Source organism: Scophthalmus maximus, chromosome 2 (assembly GCF_022379125.1).
Source record: "Scophthalmus maximus strain ysfricsl-2021 chromosome 2, ASM2237912v1, whole genome shotgun sequence".
Lineage (NCBI taxonomy): Eukaryota > Metazoa > Chordata > Actinopteri > Pleuronectiformes > Scophthalmidae > Scophthalmus > Scophthalmus maximus.
Window position 1 is genome coordinate 29,112,543 of NC_061516.1, and position 22,428 is coordinate 29,134,970.

At 41.3% G+C, this 22,428-nt stretch overlaps 2 protein-coding genes across 7 annotated transcripts; one reads left to right on the forward strand and one right to left on the reverse strand.

Moving 5' to 3' along the window:
* Window positions 1-49: 49 nt before the first annotated feature.
* On the forward strand, window positions 50-4,442 carry si:cabz01076231.1 (calcium-binding protein 2). 2 transcript variants are annotated; one of them, XM_035626572.2, is made up of 9 exons: window positions 77-170; window positions 1,117-1,130; window positions 1,348-1,413; window positions 1,717-1,837; window positions 2,637-2,667; window positions 3,112-3,255; window positions 3,454-3,563; window positions 3,866-4,013; window positions 4,160-4,442. In XM_035626572.2, the coding sequence occupies exons 3-9, from the start codon at window positions 1,349-1,351 to the stop codon at window positions 4,186-4,188; spliced, it is 648 nt and encodes a 215-aa protein (XP_035482465.1). In that variant the 5' UTR covers window positions 77-170; window positions 1,117-1,130; window position 1,348; the 3' UTR covers window positions 4,189-4,442. The 2 variants fall into 2 exon arrangements, with proteins under 2 accessions (XP_035482466.1, XP_035482465.1); XM_035626573.2 differs by lacking the exon at window positions 1,117-1,130 and having other exon boundaries at window positions 50-170.
* Window positions 4,443-4,521: 79 nt separating this feature from the next.
* Window positions 4,522-21,971, reverse strand: tdrd7b (tudor domain containing 7 b). 5 transcript variants are annotated; one of them, XM_035626550.2, is made up of 22 exons: window positions 21,832-21,971; window positions 20,034-20,240; window positions 19,702-19,846; window positions 18,366-18,475; window positions 18,081-18,114; window positions 16,970-17,177; window positions 13,336-13,418; window positions 12,804-13,012; window positions 12,094-12,462; window positions 11,684-11,991; window positions 11,411-11,603; window positions 11,025-11,136; window positions 10,714-10,916; window positions 10,497-10,631; window positions 8,872-8,955; window positions 8,588-8,722; window positions 8,316-8,426; window positions 8,064-8,212; window positions 7,728-7,960; window positions 7,396-7,579; window positions 7,058-7,218; window positions 4,522-6,383 (listed from the first exon to the last, which is right to left on the reverse strand). In XM_035626550.2, exons 2-22 carry the CDS (start codon window positions 20,238-20,240, stop codon window positions 6,163-6,165), a joined length of 3,594 nt encoding a protein of 1,197 aa, XP_035482443.2. In that variant the 5' UTR covers window positions 21,832-21,971; the 3' UTR covers window positions 4,522-6,162. The 5 variants fall into 5 exon arrangements, with proteins under 5 accessions (XP_035482443.2, XP_035482445.2, XP_035482444.2 ...); XM_035626552.2 differs by lacking the exon at window positions 21,832-21,971 and adding an exon at window positions 21,460-21,527; XM_035626551.2 differs by lacking the exons at window positions 18,081-18,114; window positions 18,366-18,475.
* Window positions 21,972-22,428: the final 457 nt, after the last annotated feature.

The window sequence follows — 22,428 nt, forward strand, 5'->3', positions numbered from 1 at the left end:
GCGCTGTTGGCCATTGGCCACGCGACGGAGAGAGGAACCGTTAATTAAACAAGTGCAACGTTCACGTGCGTCGCGCGGACAGTGCGTAGGGCCAGGTACCCGGATGGAGGTTGAACAACAAACTTCAAGAGGAAAATCCGAGTCGGAATCAGAATCGTGTTTATTGCCAAGTAGGTTTACATACATAAGAAATTTGCTTCGGTGCTTTGGTGCATAAGGAAACATTGAGTAGGGAAACAAAAAGTGCAAGGAGAAAGATAAAGACAGGAACACAACAACAGCAACAACAGTTATGATCATGATGATAATCACCCAGATGCAGGTTCAACAACAAACTTTAAGACAACAACGACAACAATAATAATTTGATACGTACATAAATATGGTCCCAAAGCAGATTTAATATGAATAAATAATACCAGGTCTTGGCAGAAGTAAGTGAACGATATCTACTGTACTATGAGGGGAGGAGGTAATCAATTGGAGCAGTAGAATTGATTGGAATTTTTTTTTTGAATGGAGTGATGAATTCTTACCTGAAATGATTAATGATTTTTTAAAGTCTTATGTTCAAAACAAGCATAAATCATAATTCAAACACATTTATCAGGAAAGGTGATGTCAAGGGTGGAGGTCGCAAAAAATTCAAGAGATGGTAATGCTCTACAAATCGAGATTGATAAATCATCAATTGTTTGATAAAGTTGACTGACATAATTTGAAATACTGTTGACATTTTTTTGTTTACACGTCTGCAAGGTGCAAAGGGCTGATGGGAAAACTTGTGTTGCATTTGCAAGAGCCTCCAAATAAAGACATTAACAAGTTTGCTTCCAACCAAGCGGCAACCTTTGAACCAAGTGGAAGATCATAACCTCTTAAAGGTCACGTCAGGCACAACGCCGCTCCACGTTTTGCTTTCTAATCGTTGGCTGCAAACATAGCCAGGCAATTACCTGTTAAGCCTCTCTGATGGAAGAAGGTCAAGAGAGGAGAAGAAAGAAAAACAGAGCGGACAGGATAGTGTGCAGGCGTTCGTAACACAAGAGAAGCACTGCTCACGGAGGATAACGGGCTGGGCTGCTCAATTTCTTGTTTTCTTTTCTCACCATTTAGGAGAGGAAATTAAGGTAAGCAAATTGCAGTGACTAGTAACGGGATTTATTTTGAAAAATTGTGTATTTTTGCTGGTAAATGAAAGATTTCCAATAATGTTTTTCTATAAACATACTTTAAATGTTCTTGCCACGCTGTCTTTTCCACCCAAAGAAGCAGTTACAGAAATATGTCTTTGCCATGATGAAAACAAGATTTGCATACACAGTGTGTGCCTCTGTTCATCCACAGCATGCCTAAGGCAGGAGAAAGGACCCCTTCCACAACCTCTGTCAACTCTGTGGTCTCAACAGACAGGTACATTTAGACTCACACAGACACCCAACAATTTCACCGTATTTCTCTTTTTGACACAATGGCCATTTTTTGGAAATGCAAGTATTACATCCATATCCCAAAAGTGTTCTTTTGGTAAGCCTTTTAATGTGTGACCCTCGGTGTGTTCACTTGCTCACTGGCTAAAAAAGTTACAATATTCTTCAGTTTTAGGGGTATTAGTCTATTTTCAACATTAAAATCAAGGTTACCTAAAATTTCAAGATAATATCAAATTTGCATTATAGTTTTATTTCCTAATTTATAGTTTGTTTGTTTTTTTAGCAAAGACTCCCTGACAGGTTCAGTCTCTGATACACCCAAGAAATCATCAAAGAAGTCCAAGAAAAACAATGAGAGTATGAACAAAGTCTATAACTCTGTACTCCACACTGTTTTTGGGGCGGTAAGTAGCTGACACCCACATTTTGTGATTTACATGTACTGTATAGTTGAACTGGATCCTTTTCCTCTGCTGTCACATTTAAACTGTAACTACAAGATGCTGTAGAGTTAGACAGTTCAAATAATGTGGGGAAACTTGTTTTACTTTCCCACGTCCCTAGTCTAAAATTTAAACAATTGAATATGATGCGTTTCCTTACTGACAATTCAAATCACCTTGATCCTTTTAATAACAGACACAGTGAGAGAAGCATGCAGATGTCAAAACATCTCTATGATGATCTATTTGTGTGATTGAGATCTGAAGGCATAGATCTCCACAATGCAGTCACTCAGAAGTGTGGTGGAAGTCAGGCAGTGTGCTTATAGTCTTGTTCCTGATCTTCCTGGAGGTGCTACCGTTAAGCCTGGTGTGTCTACAGTATTAGCAGCTCATTAGTTGGGGATGAATGTCACATTTCATTAGGTTCATCCAGTTGATGAGCTCTGCTGAACTACATGGTAGACTCAACTTGAAAATGTGCCGCTTCTTCATTGAACGTATGTATTGCACGAAACGAGTGAGAGTAGCTGCGATTCTCCTCTGCGTACAAGAGGATTATCCTCCGTTCCCTGTTATCATATTTTGTCCACATATTGAGTCGCGTGATTCAAATAAATACTTTTGACATTTAAATGTGTACACTAGTTAGACTCAATCTATAAGAATCATTAAAACTTGATGTCAAGATATTTCATCATTATGTTAAATTATACTATATTAAATTAAAGTAAATTGTGTGTGATTGCTGTTCCTGCAGGACAGAGAATTGGCTCAGGCTGAGTTAGATGGTAAGTCTCATTGCCACAGCTCAATGTTTATGTCATATAACATTACAATCATCAATTATGTTAATAGCTGCATATCTGGAGGCCTAAAACCATCCATGATGTTTACGCTACAATAAACAAGGACATAATCATGTACAACGATAATTTATTGCTAATGTAACTACCAAACCAAACTTAATTTGTTTTTATTTTATTTTTATCATTCCAGTCTCTCTTAAAATTGCCCATTTCTTTCCACATCATGAAACTCCAGACTCTATGAAGTTTATAAAAGTAGTTATGACATAATATGTAAGATATTCACCTATGCTATGCTATACTTTGAAATATATCTTTTTAGAATAGGGATATTCGAGATGACAAAAGCCACCTCAACCATTTTGTCCTGATGAACAAACTCGGATCACAGATGTGACCTTTGCGATCCCCTTACCTTGCTCACAGAGCTGCAAGAGGCCTTCAAAGAGTTTGACTACGACCAAGATGGCTACCTGAACTACAAGGATGTTGCTGAATGCATGAGGACGATGGGATACATGCCCACAGAAATGGAGCTGCTGGAGATTGTACAACAGATTAAGATGAGAAGTGAGCTAATCATTTTGAAAATATGGAGCACGACCAAATGGTGGCTGTAAAATATTCAGTTATATTCAGTATAACATGAAAAGGGGAAATCAAATATTTCATTTGTTCACTCATATGCATTTTTGTTTGGCTCTTTTTAAATGTTGAAGCCTTTTTTTCTTTTCATTTCTGGACCTCTGGCATCTTTCCTCTCCACAGTGGGTGGACTAATGGATTTTGAGGACTTTATTGAACTGATGGGACCCAGAATGATGGGAGAGACTGCTGACATGCTGGGACTCAAGGAGCTCCAATCTGCCTTTGTACAGGTCAGTCAGTTAACAGTGAAAGGGTTATTGTAGTTTTAAAATTAGGGCAAGTTGAAGCAAAGGATCAGTCAGGTACATTTTATCAATGTGAGCGGACATATAAGAAGACCTTAAGTCTGGTTAAATCTCAGTCCTTTTTTATTTTTTCAATAGATAGATTATGGCAAATTAAATTCTAGCGTCATCCTTTGAGTACACAGACCAGCGAGCTTCCATGCAAGACCATCAAAATCTAAAAGTTATTTGCGAGGCATGTTTAAATCTACATTGCAGTGACATTTTCATCACTATCTGTTTGAAAGTTTGACCTGGATGGAGATGGAATGATCAACCTGGATGAGATGAAGGAGGCAGTCAAGACAATGCTGGGAGAGAAGCTGAAGAAAGGAGAACTGGAGGAGATCCTGAAGGAGCTGGACATTAACGCAGATGGAAACATTGACTTTGAAGGTGGGAATCAGCAGTTTAGCATTTCATAATGCTGATTATATTATGGATTACATTTTATATATGTACTATTACTACACCACTGGCTGCAGTTTAGTCAGATAAACTCAGTGCTGACTGAACTTTCTTTGCTTTCTCCTTTCCTTCAGAGTTCGTAATGATGCTCTCCATTCGCTAGCTACTGAAAAGACTGACCAGTGACCACAAGGACAGAATGCACTAACGCTTCTGAATCATTCCACAGATAGAAAATACAACTCTTTACCAAATATTCACATTCTGGTAACCAGTGTTTGGTTGCTTGAATAGTGAGAATGATGCTGTGCGGCTTAAAATAAAGTTCAAGCTGTCATCGGTAGGTGAATGTTTTGCCTATAAATCATGTAAATAAGACTGAAATGTTTTGCTATTTTAATAAAGAAATCAAAATCAGTCTTGTCTTTCACTGAAACCAAAAACATGACACTCACTTTAATGACAGTGCAAGAGACAATAAAATGAACTGACAACATTTAAACCTTTCATACAGACTTTATTCCAAAAAAACATCTCTTTTATTACCTCCTGGTCAATGTTAAAGAAAATGGAGATGGTAACGTAATAATTATCATCTAGCCAATATAAGTTAAATATAAATTAAATTCATGTCACTTTTCAATTGTTAACAACAATGCAGCTATGAGCTTTGTCAAGTTCATTGTCAAAGAATTGGAGAAGCAATTTCACATCCAAAAACATGGTGCGGTTGTGTCACATTTCAGATTAAAATCTCACATCAGGCCAACATTTGATGGTGTCACTTTAACCAGCCATGAGCAGAATGTTAAATTATCTTCTATTTGAATATCTCCTAGCATAAAATGTCTGGCAACTTAATCTTCTTCTTATTATAACATCAAACCAAATGTGCACACAACTCAGAAACATCTGCAACATGCAGCACATGAAATCTACTGAAATGAGAGTACTGATGTCACGGAATAAGAAAGGAGAGAACCATAATGGCCTGAAAGTAACTGCGTCAGTGTTTCACAGTTGAAGAGGAGATGGATGAGCTAGGACCTGGGTTTTACTGTTATGTTAGTGGTTTTGTTTTTTTCTTCAAAAAATTATTTTGAAAAAGTCACACTTATATTGTTTACAAGAAGTTACGATGTAACCAATGTGATGCTTTTTTCAACCTTCAGTTCAGTCTCTCAGTCGACTGGAAAATCCCAAACCACAACTTATTGACAGTGCAGGATTCACCACTAAAATCTGAATTTTATATAACACAACCCTATTAACTTTTGTCTTGCTTGTCCAGTAAGCACAGCAGAATATGTGTCAGCATGGATGTACTAAAGAGGGCCAAACTGCTAAAACAAGACACTTCCCATCAATTACCAAGAAGGTCAAATTTTCCCTTTGTCCATCTCCCATAACTCACTGACTCGTCAATCTCTCCCCCTCTTTGGGGAAATGTCTGCTCTGTAGCTTTTGTAAACGTTACGACAATCACATTGCATAAAATCCAAATGCATAAAAGTTTTCCTTGCATGTGAGTACATTGGAATATTTTGTCCCCTTTGCTTGGTGCTCACATTAGCAGGGTTGAAGGTATACAGGCGTCCTCAGAATGACACACACTGAAACTGAAGGTGCTCACGCTACTTTAGGATGCTGCTTCGGATTTAAGCCCATACCATATGTTATAAGAATGTATGGTGAATCATAATGGATAGACTTAACAGTTTCTTTTTATTTTAACTGTAAATGTCTTTGTAGCAAGTTTGGACTTAACATCATGCATGGTGTATTATCCAAGGGTCACACTGCAGTCACTAAGAATCACATCACGACATCCTTCACTGTACAGCCCCTAACAACAAGAAAGTGGCTACTACGCCGACACTTCTTGTCTTTTAGTCAATGCCAGTCTCAACATACTATAAAACCTCCCAATTTCCCTTCTGCTCATAACCTCTCTAACTTCTCCTTCATGATTTCATTCCTTTCTTCTTTTCTTCCTTCTACTTTTAGTCTCCCTAAATGTTAGATAGATAAATATGGATAAGCTTCTCCTATTTCACCTGTCCACATCTCATGTTGTCTTCATTGCGCAAGAGGACAACTGCTTGACCAGTAAGACTTGTTGACTATCTCCTTTTGTCTACAACTCATTGGTAATCTCCTCAGCAAACTCAGCCATGATGTCATGCACCCAGATGTCTCTTTCTTCCTGCGACGTGTCGACCAGGAAGACTGTCAACTTTCTGTCCCACGGGTTGGTGGCTTCATGTAGCGCCTCCAGCTGGGCCACGAGTGGTTTCTTCTCCACGTGGTTCCTGAAAACGATGGAGGCTTCTTCTGACCACTGCCTCGGCTTCACTCCTGTGAGCGGTGACAGAGGAAAACTTCAGTTATGAGATCAAATTCACTCTCACATGAATGACAAAGATGATATGTTAATATCAGCACTACATAAAAGAAAACAGTAGGCAAACATACGTTTCCTCAAAAGCAACAGAAAGTAGAAGAATGGGAATATGCTTCTTTATTACCTTCTATGATTATTATTAGATTAATTATCAGATGGTAGTAATATGACATTTACAAATGGCATGTCATAGGATGCTATCACTGTCAGTGCATAATAAGGTCTAACTGACATTAAATACAATTAAATGCTACTTTTTTTTCTAGGCTGCTTCAAAAGTAAGCAAAGCAGTGTTAAGTTTAGTTAGCCTTGTATTTTTATCATGATTAGCATTTATTTGTTAATTTTCCATTTAAATTTTTAAATAGCATATTAGTTTCATCAGCAGAGAGCGTCGGTAGAGAAGTGAGAGAGATGGGGAATGGCACTGCATTCATCCTCGACCCAGGAGGTGCTGAGATTCATGGTTAGTGCCTCACACCTTCAGAGAACCACAAGTGACATAATTCATAATTTTGACTAATAAGATTGTTTTGACACTTGGGACAACGTCATGGAATAAAGTAGGGTTCGGGTATGACATTAGTGACAGCATCAGACTGTATTCTGGTAGCTCGACTCCACTCACCAGCCAGCTGAGCAGTGATTCCCTGAAACGGCAGCTGTCTGAACTCCTTGATCAGAGGTCTGAGCTGGGTGCAGCTCACCAGCTCATGTTTACCATAGTCCAACTCATAGACAGACACCAAGCCATTGGTCAGAACTCCCTTCACTAACACACGATGCCAGCTGAGAGAAGAAAAGGAGGAAGAGTAGTTACCATTACTAAACATTCATTATTTTCTAGCTTTGAGGCCTAAGTCTCAGTGTTCAAAAGCAGGATTTAGTCTGTTCCAAAACTTAACAGCTTTGATTAAAATTTCACTTGTGCCAACTGTTTTCATGAAATGACATTCCTTCACTCACTTGTTGTCCACTTTGGCAGCATAAATCTGATTCTTCTCGATGTTGAGCGATTTCTCTTCGGTTTTATTGTAGTAAAGAATCATTTCTCCCATCAACACCACCAGTTTGTACATATCTCTCCAGGGCTGCAGCACAAAGTGACCTGGATGGCACGCCACTGATACATATACGTCTATGTTGTTTCCTGAGAAGAAGAAGATTCAATTAAACCTCTTTCAATTTACGTGTTTTGTTGCTGAATTGCACTGATGCATACGTGGCTTTTTTATATAAAATACTATCTATTAAAAACTAGATACTACACGATGATAAGTAGTTTCTATCATCATTACCAGCTGGGGGCAGCTCTAGTAGTGGTGGCAGCTGGAGAGAGGTTGAGGGGGGTGATGGTGTGTCTTGTGGAGTGTTGCTGGTTGTGTTTCCTCCTCCACCTCCTCTGGGTCCTGGTAGAGCCCTTCTCAGATTAGGCTTTGCTGGGACAGTAGTTGACGTTGTATTGCCATTAGTGGAGTCACTCGTACTATTTGTCTTAGAGGATGAAGTGGTTGTGAAGATCTTAGCAGAGCTGTGAAATGAAATTACCACACAAACAAGAGATTTAATGTAATAGATAGAAAGTGAAGCTAGACAGTGAAGCAGAAAAAAAGATAAACAAAAGCAGCAGAAACCTGTGACTGGTCAGGAAAACATCTGGTTGCTGTTTGAACAGGTCCGACTGCGCCATCTGATAGTTGAGGCTGCGGGCTGTGTCGTGGAAGTTCTTATCAGTGAACAAGTGGACGTAGATGCAGCGCTTGGTTTCATCCACCTTCGCAACCTTGGGGGGCAACAAAAAGATTAATGTGAAATACACGTGTGTAAGAGGAAGACAGAGGAAGTGAAGCTGCAACCATTTTTAAGAAGGGCTGACAGACGTTTACCTTCATGCTACAGTCAGTGATGTTGAGCACTTTCTCTCGAAGCCACTGGACAACATCTGGAGTCCAGGATCCAACACTGACACTCAGGTCTGCTAGACAGCACTTCACAGCCTAAACACCGGTTGTTGGATGTCATTTGGTTACAGGATGTGCAGTATCAGGAAGCGAGGAATTACACACAACTATAGTAGTACATTAAATAAAAATCTTTGAATAATTGGTTTAACTTGGCGGTTTTTCAATGAATGTGTATGAAAGACTCAGCTGCTGACCTGTGGCGGGATCGCCATAAGGTCACGGAGGAATAGCGGTGGGATCTCTCTCAGCTCAAACACCTCTACAGATGCCTGGACACCTACATCGATAAACAGGATGTCCAACACTCTGGTGCCATGCAGGTTGGTGATCTAAAGACAGAAAAAATATTTTGATCTCAGCTCAATGAACCAGATGCAAATGCATTTGTGACTTTATTTCTTTTTTCAGGCTAAGAATAACCATAATTGGACATGTTTAATAATTCACAGTCTGAACTGCAGGGACAGTGGCGTCTCACCTCTACACGAGACCATTTGCCTTTGTAGCGAGACATACATATTTTCCCACAAAAAGGTCTGGATACCAGGAACTCTGATGTTACCTTGAACAAAATAAAAATGGAACAATATATCATCATCATGTGTCATCAAGAAACCTGAGTTGGCATCACAGATAAGTCTGGCCATATTTCCCCTGAGCTGGTGAGGTCACTGAGTCTAATTTGTAACTGCTGCTTTATGGCCGCAATAAAAATGATACTGTAAAAGCTCACACAACATTCTCTACAGGTCCACCCAGTATACTGCAGGTGTACACAGCTATTACTATGAATTAAGATTTATAATTAGGTGAAATTGGAAATGTTGTTGATAGCATATGTCAGAATTATGAATGGCAATGCCATAGACCTATCTCTGCAGCAAGTCTGTGGAGATTCTCATTCATCCACTTCATAGTTATCCACAAGGTGTGTGGTTTTAGGGGTGAACCAGTCTTTGACTTAATGTGTTACTAGGTTTAAAGCACACAAGAATATGATTTTTGTTGAAGATCCTCCAGAGATTATCTTTACCATCCACAGAACTGGTGTTTTTCCTGGATCTTTCACAAAGATTCAATTTGAGTATCCTAAAACTTAAAGTGCCTCCTTCGGGTGCCTGTGCTCCTTCTCTTGGCCCTGGGCACTGGTGCTGGTAAAAGACATTAACAGACTCCACGCTGTGTTTGTACCTAAACACTGACGTAAAGAGTTATCGAGATTCCAGCTACAAGCTTTAAAGGACAGCAGTGGGACATCTAGAAAAAGCATCCGCTCCACTGTGCTGCCAACAGATTAAGTGGCTTGGCAATGTCTTAACTCCAGATTATCAACCTAATCTCAATCTGTCCACAACTCCGCCTGACAAAAGCAACACAGAAAACATTCTCAAAAGGCTTTTAAAATGAATCAGGGAGCTTACTACATTCAATTCCTGATAATATGCAGGCTGACTATACATGCTGGGACAAACACAGCTTCTTTCCAGATGCATAAGCACGTGGGAAGGAGGGGAAATACTTTTCTTATCTCATTTCCAGTCAGGAGTGCGCAACACATTTGTGTGCACCCCATGTACCAATTCTATATAAATAACTATACATAAATAGACATAGACACTGATGCAATTACTGGACCGCCTGACGCAAGGTTGCCATGTGAAGCTACACAAAAAAAAAGGCTGACAAGAAAGAAAAAAATGGCGAGAGAATACAGAAGCCAATGAAAAGGGCTGTCAGGTGTTTTAAAAACCTCTCACTGACACACACAGCTGGGCTCACTGAATTCCACTTAAGACCTAAAGCTCAAAAATATTTTTTTTATTTCCTCAACACTTTTTTTTAGTTTCACAAGTTAAATAAGAGTAAATAGAGCACTTATTGGCGACTACTTTCTGCTCCGGATTAATAAGTATTTGGTGCTCAAATGAGTATTAACAGCAGCAGGACAGGGCTGTGGGATGTACTCAATCTAAACTACAGTGACTATGTTTGTATTAATGAGGGAACATGTCAACCAGTGCAACAGCGAAGCTCATTAATGGGTTTTTAAAAGTTTTTGATCTACACAATATATTCAGAGATCAAATGTAGCATGGTGCTAACCTGTGAGTGGAAGTATGTCTCTATATTCTCCAGTATTTCATTCAGCTTGGCGAGGCCTCTGGAGGGCAGTTGACAGTAGATGGTCCCGTCTGAGCAGACGCTGCTGACAGTCACATTCATATAAGCGCTGTTCACCTGAGGAGAGCAACTGATGGAAGGTTAGTGTGCTGTATGCGCTCACACAGGCGTACAGTACACACACATTTGTCTTCTGTACCTGTAACGGGCTTGCTAGCGTCTTGTCCCGCAAAGCTTTCATGCAGGCAGCGTTGATGTTGACATCATCATCCTGTGACGTGTCGTACAGGACGGACAGAGGGATCTGCCCTCTCTCCAGGATCTCAGCCAGCAGGATCCTACCACTTGCCATCATCTCAAACTTCTTCAGCACTGCAGGCTCCTGACAGAATGGCTCCAGACCTGGACACACCCACACGGTTACATCAATTTGAACAAGAAACCAAATGTTCGTGACAAAAGGAAATCAGGAGAAGCGTCTGGCCGGATGATGTGCTGATTCAGACTCACCTGCTAGTTTACACTTGGTTGCCTGGAAAGGCAGTTTGAAAAACTTCTCGTGAAGCTCAAACACTTTGGTTTTACTTATCGCCTCCGAGAAGCCGTGATCCACATAGTACACCTACAGAGCCACAGGCAAAGAACCCAGGGATCATAATTATTTCCTCTCTTCCAATGATGGCAACTCAAATAAAATAAAATGCCTGCAGCTTTTTGTCTAAATAATATGATTTAAAATCAACCAACAACAACCTTGTGAAGTAATTTGAGAGTAAATCATCATAACCTTTCCAAAATCTGGTCAAAGTCATTCTCATCCTCACTATTTACTTTTCATTTGTGCAAAATGAATCTTCCATCACCAGTATCCTTGCTTACTTTCAGTTTTCTCTCACCTTGACCTTGTCGGCCACGACCTCGCAGACTTGCGCCCTCAGGATCTCCTCTTCCTCCTCCGCTCTGACAGCAACAAGTTGGCCTGAGGATGGAGATGACAAAGGAGGCAGAGTGCTTTTGTCCAGGCCATAAAACTCCCTCATTTCATCCTCCATGGACTCCTGGGCTTGGGAGTAACCCTCACCAATGTACCTGAGAGAGGACGAGGGAGTGTGAGAGAATTAGGATATGTGAAATCTTGCAGCACGTTCATACCCACAGTTCTCTCCTACCTGAGTACAACGCCATTGGTGTTGGTGGCCTCCACCACCAGCACAGAGGGGTACTCCTCTTTGGGTATTTGCAGAGAAGGCACCGCCTGGTTACTGAGCCTTCTCCCCAGCTCCTGCCTCACCCTCAGCTCCTCTTCACTGGTCGAGGAATTCCTCCTGGTGCAGTTCTCATCCTCTCCTCCTCCATCTCCTGTGCTGCTCCTCCTGTACAGGATGGCCCTCTTGGGGTTGTCGGGCATCGGGTAGTCAATAGTGCAGATGTCGGAAAGGAGGTGAAGGTTCTCCAGAACATGTCTGGGCAGTTTGGTCTTGTAAATGAATAAAGTTAAATATAAAACAAATATTAAATGCAACTTGCATCAAAATTAAGATACGACATGTATATGATAGTGTTTTAAAGTGTTACTGACTTTGTAGGTGTCCTGAAAGAGCTTTGGCAGCGCGTGTGCCCACAGGCCGTTGGAGTACTTCACCAGCAGCTCTTCCAGTTTCAGCCTCAGGTCGGGGCTGAGGGTGGCAGGGGAGGAAGGAGGGCTGGGGGACGAGGAAGACGATGGCGGAGACGGAGGAGAGTGAGAACCAGAGCGAGTCAGATGGGCGGTGGGGGGTCTCGGTTGGGCAGGGGAAGGCAAGGGTTTATCTGTAGGGGCGTTTGAAGCAGGGACAGGGGCAGTGGTGGAGTTTGGGCGAAGGATGGGTGAAGGGGTGGATGTGTTGGTTGGGTCCTTGGCAGGGTAGAGGAGCAGCTCTGTTGGGTTGCTGCTGCAGGTTTTCTCTACCTAGAACAGGAGAGTGAAATGACACATTATAAAAGACCATACATGGCAACAAACAAGTTATTGTTGTTTACAATAATGCATTTTTAGAATTGGTATACATTTGTTGTCCTGGGTCATGAGAGCTTCAAAATGTTCTCTTTCTCTTGCCCTCTCATCCAAACTTGAAACAATATTTGTGTCAGTGTAGAAGATAACCTAGTATTGTGTTTGGGGACACACTGCATGTGAAATTTCATTTTAAAATTAAATATTTCAATTTTTACCAATTTATCACAAAACTTATCATTTGCAATTATCACTTGGCAACAGAAAAGCGTAGAGTAAAGTATAAAAATAAATACAGTGCATATGTGAGTCCAGGTGTCCAGGTCTTTGATGGCTTCAGTGGGCAGGTCCTGTTTGTACAGCTCTCTGTAGATCTGAGGGAGCTTCGATACCCAGAACCCGTTACTGTACTTCCCCAGGATCTCCCTAATGCGTCCCTGGACCTGCTGAGGGTTGTAGGGCTTTCCTTTCCCCGAGCTGAGGTTTTCATTCAGATTCAAGGGGGCTGGAGAAACAAAACATAAGAGAGATAACTCACACGTGTGCCTCTGAAACTACTGGATTGCACAGTGTGTTTTTTCTCCAAAAAACAACAGCATGCGTCTTGAGAGTACGCAATCTGAATCAATAAAGAAAAACCTAATGGAAAATCATAATGTCTAACCATAGTGAGGGATATTCCCAACCCAAGATATTCCTCTTAGAGGATCTAGTCACCACTTAATTGTTCATACAGGTCTTGGCAACATTTCTGTTAATTTCGAGGTACAAAACAGGCGACACAAAATGTATTTAGAGAGTAATAAAAAAGCAACCTGTCCTACTTACGACCAGTCTGTGGGGGGTTCCTGGAAAGGTGAGCTTGTACCTCCTTGTGAAACCGTGATGGCAGGGTCATCCTCTTGTCTGACCTGGACAAAATAGAGCACATTTCTTTCTTAGGGCTCTGGATGAGAAGAAGACAAACTGGGACCACATTTTTTCCCCAAATTTCTGAACCTCCATACCATATAGTGACATACAGTTAAAGAAAATACTAAGTTTATGGCTTGGCTAGGTCTTGTTCTTTGCTGCATCTCAAACCATTACTTCATCTCTTATTATTCAAAGCACAGTCTGAAATCTTCTAAAATGACTCAGAGTATTGTTTTGGTTTTGTTTTCAGAACCACGCCCATTAATCAAACTGTCTCCAACCCTGATTGGTTTAGAACAATGGTTATTGGGATAGTGCACACTGGGTACTACATTGCACTGTATGTGTTATATTAGGTGCTCCTGAGACTACAGGGAAAGATCTCCATATTATGTCAAACATCCAGCTCTTTTCGTACTCATAACAATTACTTTTTCAGTAGTTTTATCTTAAAGCTCAATCTTCTACCTCTGCCAGCCCTCCCATATCCTCTTCTTCCCATCCTTAACACACCTGTTGTTCAGGTCAGTTACCTAAATGATACAGTTACAACTTTGTTTGAACATTTCAACCGTCTCTCTTGATTAAGCCTATTATCTCCCCTCTATCTCTTCAACCACAACGTCTGGCTCACCAAGGGAAATTAAAAGAGAAGCACTTTCTTGTACACTTTATTGTTTTGTAAATCTAATTGTAAATGGATAGAATTGCAATTTTTTTTTGTCCATCAATCTACAATCAATAGTACATACATTATGAATCAAAAATTATTCAGACCCATAATTCTGTACATGGTAGAATCATAATTAGTCTCTACGAGCTTTGCACACTCAGATTTGGTCAATTAACCCTATTATACCTGACTGATCCCCTCAAGCTCCCTCAGATTGGATGGGCAGTGTCTCTAAACTGACGTCTTCTGGTCTCTCCTCAGATATTTATGGGCTTTGGTTGGGCCACTCGAGTAGATTTGTATCTTTCTAAACTATGACCAATAACTTTAGTGTTCCACAATTTGCAGTGCCACTGCAAAGTTAAAAAAATATATTGGCAAAATGGTAATATTATTAGATATTATTCATAGAAGAATTTCTCTATCAGACGTCAAATTAGCATTTTTCCATGTTGCAACTTTGAGGGAACAAAAGTAACTCAATGCAGCTGAATGGAATTAGATTACAGTTGGCACACCCAGCATCTGTTAGTTTAAGTAGTGGTTTTCTGGAGCCTGTTACACTGAAAGCTGCACTTTTATTTCTAAAATATTGCTTCCATTATTGTAAAAAGTTTGCCAAAGTAAACTGATTTGAGTGTGAACAACTTTTCTGTATTATGGCTTGAATAGTCCGAAGTGGAGCCAACGTTTGCTCTTCTATCCGGGCACAGACAAGCCTCCTCTACACGTCTCCCCTGCTGTTATTTTAATAGAAGTTAGTTGTTGTAATTCACTGATGCTGTCTCATTTCTTTTGTTGAATTTACCACTTACACTGCCAGGCATCCCGTAGTGGCGAACACACACGAACACACGGACACACACGGACACACACGAACACACACGAACACACACGAACACACACACACACACACACACACACACACAAACACAAGCAGTCCAATGGAAGTTCTAGAGGGATGCAGAGAGATGTGCTGATTCACTCTGTGTCGGTTTAGAAGCGTTAATCTACCAGAGAATAGAGCGGGGATTAAAAAGGGCTCACAACCCCCCTGCTCTGGGCTTGTGTCCACTGCCAACACACAAGGCTTCCCACCCTGTTGCCCCATTGTGCTGCAGAGAGCCAGTGGACCACTGGACCCCCATGGCGACAGACAGAGGACTGATGTCAGTTGTTTTCACAGCGGACGGACGAAGAGAGCCATGGATGGATGGAAGTTGGAGAATGAGTCAATGAGCTGAATAAATCTTGATTAACTGTTTAAGCAATTGTAATAGATGATCTCAAGCAATATTGGACAGCTTCTTTAACAACAATGAATCAGGTGTTAAACTCATTCAAGCGTCACTGTATATGACAGTTGCAGTATTAAGACAAAGACCATTTGAATGAGTACTGATTTTAGGAACTATAATTTTGTACAGAGGAAGAGAGAGTGAAGGGAAGAAAGACAGCGAGAACCAGAATAAATTAGAGAGTACATCATCAGCTCTGTGCTGAATAAGCAGCCGCCGCAGCAGAGAGGCCATTTGCTCTCATAAACTAACCAACAAAGTTCAACCAGGCTGCCATTCACCAAACTATTCTGTTTCAGGTCAGGCTACACAGGTGGGAGGAGAGTAGGGGGAGGCAGAAAGAAAGAAAGATTAAAACTGATTTTTGGCTGTTGTTGGAACAGAATGGCAAAAACACATAACATAGCTATTTGTAAGTTTTGCTATTGCTACATAGCCATCGTTAGAGGTATGTCTGAGGCCGACAACACGGTACAGACATCACCATAACGATGAGGTCGTTCATTGGTTCACTGCTTGCACATGCGTACTGTCATGTTTCTCCCGGACTTCTACAAATATAACATGGATTTAATAGGAATTTATACTGTCTTTAACTTAAATTGTGTTAGGGATAGCACTTGTTGCAACTTTCCATGACCTATCAAAATGAAGAATATATTGATTTTTTTTTTTAATCCCTACATCTTGATAACTTCAATGTGTCCTTTCGCTTTCGCTTTCCCGCCATGTTTAAATATCTGCAACTGTCAGAGGCAACGGAAATACAAATCTACTGCACAGCCAATCATGTTGTGGCCACAACCATAGCTTCATCTTTAGCAAAAATTTAGCAGGAACATTGCAAGTTCTGAATCAAACTTTACTTGCCAAGAGCTAGTGGTGGTCATGTTAACTCATGTATGGCTTCTATCTATTACTCTTCTATACAGTCTGCCCTGGCCAAGCAGCGCTGCTCAGAGGGAGTTATTGTACCCTCTTGTATTGTAAACACAACAATGGCTAAATCTCTTTGCAAGTGGCCATCACCACCACCCGCTCCCGGGGTGAAAAAAACCACACGTGTGGCAAAGACAACTTAGCCCATTTAGAGATATGAAATTCTCCACTCTTAAATCTATAATAACCCCCAAAGACATATTTCAGTTCAATCATCTGACTAACCATCTTAGTCTGTCAAAGAAATTATTTTTGAAAGCAGGTTGCACTGCACAGTGAGTCTACAGGAAATTGAGTATGTGCACATTCCTCTACTTGGATTTCCAAAGCAGTGTGGGAACCTGGTTGGTGACTTCCACGGATAATTGCACCATAAATTCCCCAAACTGTGGAAAGGCCAAGTCTAATTAATTGAACTAAGCGGAAGTTGGTCTATTCAAACTAAAAGCCTGTAGAAATTAATTTGCACTTGCAAGATCTATATTTTGTTGTAAAATGAGAATACATTTTTGTCCAACACAAAACGGTATAAAGTTGATCAAACAAATTGTTTCAAATCAGATTTTATATAAATAGGTCTCTACTCTGTTAAATTCCCCATGTATCCAGCTCCATCTACTTCTAAACCCTCACTCACTTCTCTGCAGGTGGGTTCCCTCTCCTGTTGGGTGTGTTCTGATTGGACATCTTGTTCGGATGTGCCCCAGTCTTACTCTCTGACTGGCCATCCCTCATATCCCTGGTTTGTCTGAAGTCTCCATGTCCTGCCCCTCGGCCTCCGCCTCCTCCTCTACCCCCACCTCGCCCGCGGTGGTTCGGCTGCCTCAGTGAGGTTTGAGGTTTGGCTGCATAGAGAGAGACAGAGAGGGGGGGGGGGGACAAGACAAGTAAAACTATGGACTTTAAGGAAACCCAGTGTTTAACCTGATTTTGAGAGAGAGCAGCGTATCAGTCTGAAAGGCACTGTGCCATATTGTGGATAGATCTTAGATATCTGTATACACAGTGGCTGTGGTGAATTACATCATAGCTCCAATTAGCGAGCCAGCAAGGAGCAACAACAAAATATTACATTGTATGACAATATTAATATTGCTGTACATTACAGATGGCACACTCACTGTCATGAGTGATAGTAACTGTCTCTAATAAAAAGTCCAAAAGTCAAAGTGCAATTATCCTAACACAGTACAAACCAGTCCAGCCATTTATCGCTTTGTTGTTACATTCAAGCACAGGATGACATCACATTTCTCCACTGTGACATCACCAATATACCTTGTTGTGCATATCCCTTAGTCATTTCCACTCCACACTCCCCCTTCTTCTTCTTCTTCTTCACCCATTCTTCCTCCTTTTGTTTCCTTTATACATTTACTCTTTTCTCCATCTCTTTTTCCCCCAGCAAGGTCTAGAACTTTCTCCTGCTTTCTCATCCTGTCCTCTTGTTGAATCTCAGTACATCTTTCCACTGACAAAACAACAACAAGCCAGTTCATCAGTCTACATCTTAAAAACTCATAAACAGGCAATTCCCCTATATACCCTATGAGCTACTGGCAGTCGATCAGTTCACAAATCCATCAATTGATTACTCGACAAATCTTCCAGAGACTCACACATGTTACGGAAACACAGCAGTTACACATTCATACAGGCAGCTCGATTCTCATGCATATACAGGCGAGGACAAGCACTCACACACTTACAAATACACACACATCAGAGCAGACACAGCATCACCTCACCGGCTCGGACACACAATCCCTGGTCTGTCTCTGCCTGAATATCAATATCCCCAGACGGTGGAGGAGAGCATGCGAGGGAGAGAGGGAGCGAGACAGAGAGAGAGAGAGAGAGAGAGAGAGAGAGAGAAAGGGGGAGAGGTTTATTTGTGAATCAGCTGCTTTTCGCTTGCAGCTGAGTCTCAACTGCTGTAGGCTCTATTAGGCTAAAATCTCAACACCCCACCCCACTCTCCCTCTTTCTGACTCCCTCCTTCCCTGTCATCTGTCCACCCCATCCCTCCTTACCAGTTCACCATCCCACTGCCTTTTATTGACTCTTGCTTCCAGTGCTCCTCTCTCCTCTTCTCCTCCCTCTCTCACGTCCCTGCATCCTCCTCCGAATCCCTGGGAATACTCTGCAGCATCACAGTCAAACGGAGGTGTGTGCATTGCAGGGGAATTTTTTGTACACGCTTCTGTGTGTATGATTGTATGTTTGCATATGTGCAAGACTGTATGGAGTATATAAAATCAGAAATTGAGGAAAAAGGTTTAGAGGTGTGTGCATGCGTATGTGTGCGTGTGTGTGTGTGTATGTGTGTGTGTGTGTGTGTGTGTGTGTGTGTGTGTGTGTGTGTGTGTGTGTGTGTGTGTGTGTGTGCGTGCTGACATCTTTGAACACATATTAGCTTGATACCCGAGCAGCCATGAACATTGTGTATCCGTCTGCTTGGGTGTGTGTGATATTCTTAGTGCCAAAGAAACTGCAGTTCTCCACAGAGCAACAGCAAAAACAGGTCAGTCATTCATCCACATCCTGTCAGACATGCAGCATTTTGCTAATGTTGCATTGTCACAGAATCGACACGCACACACCCACACACACACACACACACTAGCTGCCTTGTAGCACCAAGAGGAGTCTGGAAAAGGTTGGGAAGTATTCAAAAAGAAGCAACAGAAGAAATATATAGTTCCATGCCAAAGTGTACTTGGGGATACACTGGTATCAACTCTAATATTTTGCTGTGAGTAAATGTATGATGAAAAAAATACAGCATAATAGTTCATAATAATTAGTTAATCATACATTTTAAAAACAATGGACAGAGAGCAAAACTGCTCTTTCATCATGAAAATGCGGACAGGAAGGATTTTATAGAGCAAGGACATGTTGTCAGTGGCACATCCAGGCCTTTGAGCATTTCAAAAAGAGATGATTCTTAGAAAATAACGAACAGGACAGGGCTGTAGCTTCCACTGAGGGCACTGGCACTGGATTTGAGTTTCTTTGAGGTCCTTGTTGTTTTAGAAACAACAAGGAGTTTTCATTCTCAATTAAAATGCCTGATGGATGCTTTTACATGTAGGCTGATTCCAGTAATGCGCTATATGCAACTATATACACAGGGACTAACCATTGATACATTTTAAACCCTTACTGTAATAATATTGAGCTTTCTTAGATGCACTTATATGAGATTTTTCTTTTTACTTTTTCTTTCTATTATTACAGTGATATCCGGACTTACGACAGGAGGTCATGAGGCATTTTGTGTCACACCACATGTATATCAGCATCGATCCTCACCCTAAAACATCTTGTACTTATGCTGACGTCTCTTTTCTTACGTTGTCTTACCATTGAGGACAAGTGGTGCCGCTGGTTTGACCCTCATCTGGGTGTTGACCATGTGGGGTCGGCCCGTCTTCTTGGAGCTGCGCTGGCGAGCCACCACCTTGGCTACATGGGCCGTCTCATTGGCCCCTGAGGCGAAATAAACCATCTGAAGAGAAAAGGGGAAATAATAATATATAATATGGTCAAGATGGAACTGGAACTGATGTCATCTGATGTCATCTGAACTGATGCAACCCATGTCATCAGTCTCTTTTTTTCAGTTACATGAACAATTTCTTTTCTGGGACACAGAATACAGTTTTTTGTGGCACTAGTGAAACACACACACACACCTCTCCAGAGCGGTTGCGCTCCATGCGGACTACAGAGGGCATGCTGGCTAGCAGAGTGTCCAGGTGGTTGTGCCCCATTTGTTTATGTGGTATCTGCTCTCCGTTGAGCTCCTTGTACTCTGACTGGAGACGTGACAGTGACACTCCACCCTTGTTGGCCTGGAGGATGGCCCGCAGCACCTTCTTCACCAGCTCCCCGTCAGCCATCTGAAAAAGAAGACGCTCCATAGTATTCAAGCAAATTCACAAACCAAAACTCCTAATGGCTTCACATAAAGCATGTAAACAAAACAGCAACGACAGGAAGACAATGCAAAGAATCCAGTGTTAGCTTCCATCAACGCGCACCTAAGAGTTCAGCCTTTGGGCCAACGGCTTACTGGTTATGCAAGTTTTTTCTAATTATCTGTTGATCAGCTTTCCAAAGCAAACAATGTGTTTCAGTCATGATAAAATAATGTTACAGAGAGCAGGATGAACACAAAAGATTTCTCAGGAAATGAAAGTTAATTATGAATTACTGTTCCACTCATGTGTCTGATAATTTGGCATTTATTGGTGAATTAGCTTTCCCAAATTCCTGAGTCAGCAGCAAATACTGTAGCGTCCTGGAGAGACATTTTTTTGACAGTGTTTCAAGTTCAAGATGCTCCTGTTTTTTCTTTCTACAGCCACTTATATTCTAAAACTTCTTGAAAGTGAAACACTTTCAGTTTTTATTCCTAAACGGCCTACAGGGAAATGTGAAAATAGTGCAAAGTACAAAGGAGAGTGTGATGAAGGCTGCAGCACATATGCTCGGTGTAATGAAACGATCTGGATTCTGGCAGACTGCAGACCTGCTCCCTACAAACAGCATCAGCCTTAAGCAAAGAGATATGTCCAGTGGGACACTGCAGTTTTTAAAACCAGGTGGCCAATTTTATGACCACACTCTTTAAGTACAACATTGTTTCAATATCAGAAATAATGTTTGGTATTTGTGCTCTGCCCTGATCCCACACAGGAATAATAATAATAATAATAATAATAATAATAACAATAATAATAATAATAATAAATTTCATTTATAGAGCACTTTTCATTGCTAGAAGCAATCTCAAAGTGCTACTGGAAAAGTCCATCTCATCATTGACTATTATGGAGCATTAAATATTGTCTCCTTTCAATAAGTATCTGTGAAGGCTTTGAGTTACTTGTCAGATTTACAAACAAGCCAATACTTCAGCATGAGGTGAGTTTAGTGCCACTTGTTGATTTGGACAAACGAAACTATGAATGACGTCACGCGTCACACTTCGCCTCCACACCCTCCACCGGCCCTAAACTATTTGGATGAAGTTCAGCCGCCTTTTTTCTTTTTCTTTTTCCGACTCAAGCTGTCAATAAATGGCCCGGACAGATGAACCAACGCCCACAGAAGTACCGGACTCGATGGAGTGTCCTCTCGGCAAAACGATCCCACGCGACATCGAGTTAAATCCTGCTGCCACCGCAGCGCCAGTGGCTCGTCAAGCTAGCGATGGCGCGCTACCAAAAGACCGGAAGCAGTTCCACTTTGTCTTCATGATAAAACCACAGAAAGCATATTGCTATACATACCGGTCACACAACACTTCTTTTTGAAAGTCCCTACCGGAAGTACATTTTAGTATCCTAGCTATCTTGAAAATATTCGAGCCATCCTATCCGGGAGTATGGAAGAGGGTGAAAAATATCCACCCGGCAAAACTTTGCCAGGAGCGGGTGCTTTAAAAGTCCACGTAGGCTCGATTGAAAGCTTCTAGAAACTTTATACCTCGCTCCAAACAGACGGGACGGCGAGGTCCGGACGTGGTCCAGGCGCTTCCAGTGCTGTCACCGCCGCAGGACTGGGCTGCGGCCGAAGCTCCGTCCCCGGTGTGTCTGCCAGCCGGTTCAGACTCAGCCTCTCCTCCGCCACCTGATTGGTCGACAGTGCGTGGGCCCCCGGTTGATTACACGTCAATATGCATCCAGAGGACACATCTCCTGTCCAACCCCAGCGAGACATTACCCCACTGCTTCTGTGGGGTAATGTATTCTGGGCTTACATTTTCACATGATTCAAGAGAGAAAAAAATATAGCTGGAAGAAGCTGGAACCTTAATTATGCATATCCTAACTTTTATTAAATGGTGTTGTTTTTTTTATTTGGCAACATACACTCAATAAACTATATAAAAAAATGTTCACATGAGGCATTGTCTGTCACTAACTTATTCCACTCCGTAAAAGTAAATTACTTTTCTGTTAAATAATTAGTTTTAAAACAAAGGCTGGTTTAAACAACCTTAGATAATATTGATTAGGTATTTTATTGTGTTACTTTGACCCTTTCCTCCCATTGGCTCACTTGTTTTAGACACTGTTATTG